The sequence below is a fragment of the Ipomoea nil genome, unplaced genomic scaffold (assembly GCF_001879475.1).
Source record: "Ipomoea nil cultivar Tokyo-kokei standard unplaced genomic scaffold, Asagao_1.1 scaffold3314, whole genome shotgun sequence".
Taxonomy (NCBI): Eukaryota; Viridiplantae; Streptophyta; class Magnoliopsida; order Solanales; family Convolvulaceae; genus Ipomoea; species Ipomoea nil.
The window spans coordinates 92,717-98,898 of NW_017619742.1; the positions used below are offsets into that span (position 1 = coordinate 92,717).

The window sequence follows — 6,182 nt, forward strand, 5'->3', positions numbered from 1 at the left end:
ATTAATGAGGTTGTACCATGTAGCCGTTAAAGGTATGGAAAACATTAGGGTTTTGTCCTTTAGCTCCAAGAGATGGTACATCTTCATTTAATGCTTCTTGAAAAGTGTGTCCCATAAGATGAAGTCCTTATTGTCCTAGGATGTTGTCAAATCAGACAGGTAGAACATTCTTCTCGTTGTTGAAGAGAAGTAATGCTTGATAAGGATCGTCTTTTAACAAAACTGTCCTTTCGTGTTTGTTGACAACTTGTTCTTGACTCTCGTTGTTGTTCTTCATGTCTCAAGTCTTCTTTCGCCTTGGAGACCCTAATATCTAGTCATAACTCATTTTCGTGTGTTTGTCTAGCTTAACACGAATTACAGAGGAGTTATGGCAACTCTCGTCTAGGACGAAAGCAGCGATTGAAAAAGCTAATAGTTAGGGGTCTACTTTTCTACATTACATTGGTATCATCAAAATCCTAATATATAGTTCCTAACAATTTCCCCCTTTTTGATGATGCCAAAACCTATACTCTTCTTATACGGCTGATAAAAGTTCCATAAGGATTTTTTATTATAAAAACAGCCATACTTGAGAGTTTACAAGTCTTTTTCTAGATCGAAGCGTTAATAAGAAAGACAAGGACAAATAACTCAGACAAGTGACACGAGATGTGTGACAATGAGAGTTTCATATATAAAGATGTGATCATTACAAAAACTCTACGAAGAAAACAAAACGAAAGATAACTTACATTTCTAAAAGCTTTGATTTCTGTTGTTCAGCTTCCTTGAGTTCTTGGTCATCCTTTTCCTTTTGTTGCTTTAGCATCCTGTTGAAGTCAATTTTCTCATTGATTTTTGCTCTGAAAACTTTAATAGGATTAGTCCTGACAAGCTCTTCATGTTCTCCTTTGATGTTCATACCAGTGTAATTATTGTAGGCTTCCCGAATGTTGCTTCCTTCAACAATTCCATACTTCCACCACGATATCAGTCCAAACGAATTCATGCCTTCTTGGTAGCTCTTTCCTGATTCCTTGTGCACTTTGAAAGCTGCATTGTGCATGACATTTTGTGGGGAGTCTTTGGTTACATTAGAAAGGTCTTCAATGAGATTCCTGATCCTTTCTCTTTCCATTGCTTCATCTTCTCTTCTCTTTCTTTCTTCATCGTGCTTCCTCCATAGTTCTTTGTTTGCTCTTTTGATTCTCTCATTTTGAGTGCTCATGTGATTTTGTCTTGTATAATTGTCTTTTGTTTTCAACCAAATAGGATTATTGCAACCCTCAAAACGTTTGCCACTGCCTTCTTCATATGGGACGAAGTCTACAAAGTTTCCTATGCCATCCATAATTACTTTGTTGTCTCTCATAAGTTTCTTCCTTAATTTTGTCTGTTCTCTCTTTGGCAGTCCTGTGAAGATGTATTTGGCTTCAGAACCAAATCATTGTCGAGGCTTAATTTGTTTGGAGGATTGGTATCGACCATGATATCTTTGCTTCGAGGAGTGGTAACCACGAGACTTGGAAGGTGGATGAGATGGATTCGTGTTCCTTTGGTCATAGTCTCTTGGTGTCCGAGAGGGAGAGTGTCGTGTTTCAAGAGCTTGATCTTTCGTGTTATCTCTCGGCTGATCATCATCCTTATCTTTGTCATCATTTCTCTTTTCCCCCTTTTTGGCATCATGAGCACAGGTGGTAGGAGGAATGGAGGAGGCCTTGTTGATTGCAAGTAAGATATCCTAAGCGTACCCGAGAATTTGAAGTGCATATTCTCCCAGTTGGTACGAATTGTCCTGATATGTGTCAATCTTTGTACAGGCCAAATCCACACGCTCTTTGAGACCAAAATGAGAGTGTTTGATTTCGTGCTGTTGTCGCGCAACTTTGTTCAAAGAAGCTTCGAGATCATAAAGTTTCTTTGTCATTCTCTCAAGGATCTTGTGATCTGATTGGCTTTGTTGCTGCGGTTGAGGCTGTGCAGGAGGTGGAGATCGAGGTTGAGATTGTGCTGCTATCGGAGAATCGACCTTCTTGCACAGATCATCCATAACTTTCGTGTCCTTTTCTCGTAAAGCAAGATATTGCATATGGATGGTCTCGGCTGAATGAACAGTTCCTCTCATGATGTTCATGATAGTCCGTGGGGACTCTGCAGGGGATTCTTCCTCAATGTTTGTTGGTGATGTGTCCATGTGATCATCTTGAGGTGGTGCTTCCCGTTTTCCACCACTAGCTGAGCTAAGAAGAATTGGTGAGGCTTCCAGTTTGCCCTCACGCATACTTTCGTTTCCTTGCTTGATTGGAGTCTCGTCTATGGGTTGGATATGCGGAACAATGGCACGAGATAGATCTTCGAGATGAGAAGTTGAAACTTCTTCCGAGTCATCACTGTCAGATGGTAATTTTCTTAAGGGAGATCTTTGAGGATAGGTGTCATAGTCAGGACCGATAAAGAATGTATGACTGTCTTCAGGGTCGGTTTCTTGAGCACCTTCATTTCCCAACTGATCATCATTATCACCATCGTCATCATCATCATCATTCTCATCATCAGCATCGTCAACATTATCATCATTGTTATCATCTTCATCTTCGTCTTCATTTTCAGCACTTTCGTCTTCTTCAATTTCTCGGCCAAGTTCATCTTTCGTGCCACTAACATTACAATTTGGATCATTTTGGTGTTCCTTCTCTAAAGCAATTTTGATCTTTGATAGCAACATGGCATATCGAAGTTGTTTCATTTCTTCTTCATAAACTGGATCCAAGGGTGGCTTGTTAAGCTCGATGCAGATTGGAGCTTTATCTCTCCCGAGAGTGCGATTTGTCATCTTGTAAGATTAAACGCGATTGATTTCTTCAATTCGAAGAGCTTTTGAAACGTCATCAGTGCCAATCCACTCAAGTGCAAAGATTTCTTCGTCCTACATTGCTTCAAAAGTTTCAAGAAAGGTCCGTAGGGGAGCAGTGCGCCACTTTTGCCACTGCAGAACTCGTGTGTAATCCCTTTCAATGGATTCTCTAAGCAATTGATCTCGTGAACGACGAGAAGCCTTCACTTCAGGAGCTGGAGCTGAAGGTTTCGGTATATCCGGAGAAGTTACATGGACAACGGCTGTCTCGTTTACCAACACAGGTTCTTGTGTCAGAATTACCTGCTCTGTATTGGTAGGTTCTTGTGGCAAACAAGGCACAGCGATCAGAGCATCAGTCGCCTCTTTCGTCTTTTCTGCTGACCCAGGTTCTTGTGGAAGACTTAAGCGACTGGCCTCCATGTCTACATTAGCAGGTTCTTGTGTCAGCTCTCGAAGGAGTTGATCTGCCAAAGTAGGTTCTTGTGGATGGTGGTCTTGAGGAGAACCGAGATCGGACTTGGGTTCTTGATCATCAGAAATTTTCTCAGGAAGAACATCTTTCGGTTGAGCTTCCCCCTCAGAAAGTGCTTCATTCGTGATTATTTCCTCCTGTGGGGATGCATCTTTTGTGTCTTCTTCTTTCGGTGTAGAAGATTCCTTCGGGAAAGATTTCGCCTTGACGGGAGACCAAAAGTGACTCTTTTTGATGATTCTGGAGAGAATCAGATTATCTTCGTCTTCGGATGAATCTTTGACAACGATTGTTTCTGGTAGAGGGGAGGGTGAAATTGGATCTTTCTTCTCTTGTGGAGATTTTGAAGGGATTGGAACAGCTAAAGTTTCTTCTGCTATTTTCGCCTTACTCCGAGAGGAGTGCTTTTCTCGTTTTTGTCGTTTCGGCTTGGGTTGATCATCTTCTGAAACCCTAGGTGTTCTTGATTTCCTCTTGGCTTTGACTTGCTCAATAGGGATTCCCAACTCCAATGCCTTCTGCTTGTCATATCCGGATGGTTTTTGTTTCATGTGACATGCTTTCTGTCCAGGTCGAATTCCTGGGCGCAGAACGACTCCTTTCGTTGCCAGAAGATGGCTTATCACAAAACCATATCCTAATTTCTTTGCAATGTCTCCTGGACTCTTCCGATGAAAGGTGATGGTGTGAACAATGTTGTTGAATATGATCTTCGACCAATTGACTTTAAATCCATTCAAGAAGGCATGCAGCATTTTCAACTTCTCCTTCGTCACATCATCAGTGCCCGAGGTCTTGTGATCGACGAGTTTATTAAAGATATCAACAGTGAACTCATAATCTATCCGGAACCATTTCTTCTTCAACGGCCATGTGAACTCATAATATCTGACTTGTAGGACTCATCTCTCTGTGGGAACCCGTATGTTGATCGAACGTCCTCCGAGGTAATGACCACATGATGATTATTGACTCTGGAAGTGATAGTCAGATAATCAGAAGATATTGAAGCATTCATATAGAACTGGGTTACATCAATTGGGTACCAAACAGTATAAAGATGTGTGATGAAGCCATATAATCCTGTTTCTGTGAGTAGATGTATGATGTTTTCACCAAATTTTCTATCCAAGATATACTCAAGGAATCCATGCGCGTCCCACATACTTCCCCCTACGATGAAGGGTACTCTGGATTCAATGAATCTCAGGTCCTCAGTTGGAAAACTTGGGACGACCAGGCTGGAAGGAGTTTCTGGTTCTGGATTAGATGGTGATGCTTGTGGATGTTCTGCCATAGTTGAGGATTCGAGAGAGACAGAGGGTTATGAAGAAAAGTGTGAGAAAGGTAGGGTAAAAAGATCAAGAAGGTTTAAGAAGGGTTTTATAGAACTCCGGGTATCCGGGTATGGATGACCCATTTAGAGATGAATTGTTTAAAATTCAAAACACTCCTGGTTCTTCTTCTCCAAAAAGGTAACTGATCAACGTGGGGGAGTGATAAGATCATGTGCAGATCAAAAACGATCATTCCCTCATTTAATGAGGTGAGAGAAAATCACTTGAGTGCTTATGGGTGCATTAAATGCACGTCACATCATGTATCAGACAGAGTGGGGGAGTGAAGAAATCATCTAAACGGTTGGAAATAAAGGCTAAAAGCATTAAGCATATTTAGGCATGATTCCAAACCCGAAAGAAGATAGAGTGTTCATAACATAAGACTTGTGAGACAAATAAAGTCAAACAGGTCCTTTTTATGATGTTATCACATCTGTGCTTGTTTTTATGGTTATTTTGAATCATCACAGTAATTAAACTCTTTAATTTTGCTTATTTAATACATGTTTTCCTTGCTATTATCATTTAATTATGGTTCACACTTGTTTTGAATATTTTACGGTGTTCGTTAGTGTTTTTGAACCATTTTAGGTCAAAGATATGACCAAGGGGAGTTCAAGGATGAGTTTGGAGAAATTTTGGATGAGTTCGGGGCCCAGTGGAATCGACGCGTCGAGCCAAGGGCTCGACACGTCGAAATTTTCCAGTAGCTAATTAATTCGCACACAGGAAGTCTCGACGCGTCGAATATGCGTCTGTTTCTGGGATAAAAACAGACGCCTAAAGTGGCGCGGATAAAAAACAGACGCTTAAAGTGGCGCAGCTGGGCAAAATTCAATACAAGCGCGAGATCTCTTTTCCTAATATCAATTGCGCGGATTTCAAGGCTCATATCTCCTTATTAAAAGTTAGCAATTCAAGGAATCTTCCAAATTCTAAATATCATTAAAGACGACAATTTCTTTATTTAAATATACGAATTAGAATTTGAGTCCAATTTGGTACAAGATTCCTATTTCATCTCAACTTTGTACCCACTATAAAATCCCTCCTTCCTCAACCCTAATAACGAGGACCGAGACCGAGAGAATTCAGAGATTCTTGGAGACAAGAAGGAGAGAAATCAAGAGCCACAAGTTGTCTTGGAAAGCAAGAAGAAGACTAGGGAGATTTGGGAAAATCGTTTGGTTAATTCTTGTACTCTTTTGATGATTTGTAATTCTTTATTTATATTTGCTATGTATAATTTAGTCATGCTTGGCTAAATTCTTTAGAGATTCTTGGGTAAAAGTGTTTATGAACCTATGTGCCTGAGCTCTCAGTTTCTTTAATATATTATTATTTGGGTTTAATACTTGTGTTGCAATCGTGATAATATTGTTTGATGCATGTAATTAATGGCCATAGTTACTAACTTCATAGCCATGTTTGTGTCACCAATGGGAGTTGGGGCATAAATTAGGGCACACACGATTGCACCTAATGGTTGGTCCTTGGGAAAGGGGAACTTATTAGGGGAAGTTTATTC

At 40.4% G+C, this 6,182-nt stretch overlaps 1 protein-coding gene across 1 annotated transcript; it reads right to left on the bottom strand.

Annotated features, from left to right (window-relative positions):
* Nucleotides 1-1,726: 1,726 nt before the first annotated feature.
* LOC109169361 (acidic repeat-containing protein-like) lies at nt 1,727-2,818 on the bottom strand. Its single transcript, XM_019318243.1, has one exon. The coding sequence runs from the start codon at nt 2,816-2,818 to the stop codon at nt 1,727-1,729; it is 1,092 nt and encodes a 363-aa protein (XP_019173788.1).
* Nucleotides 2,819-6,182: the final 3,364 nt, after the last annotated feature.

Excerpts from the sequence above, each read along its gene's own strand:
- LOC109169361 (XM_019318243.1), bottom strand. The coding sequence starts at position 2,818 with ATGACAAATCGCACTCTCGGGAGAGATAAAGCTCCAATCTGCATCGAG.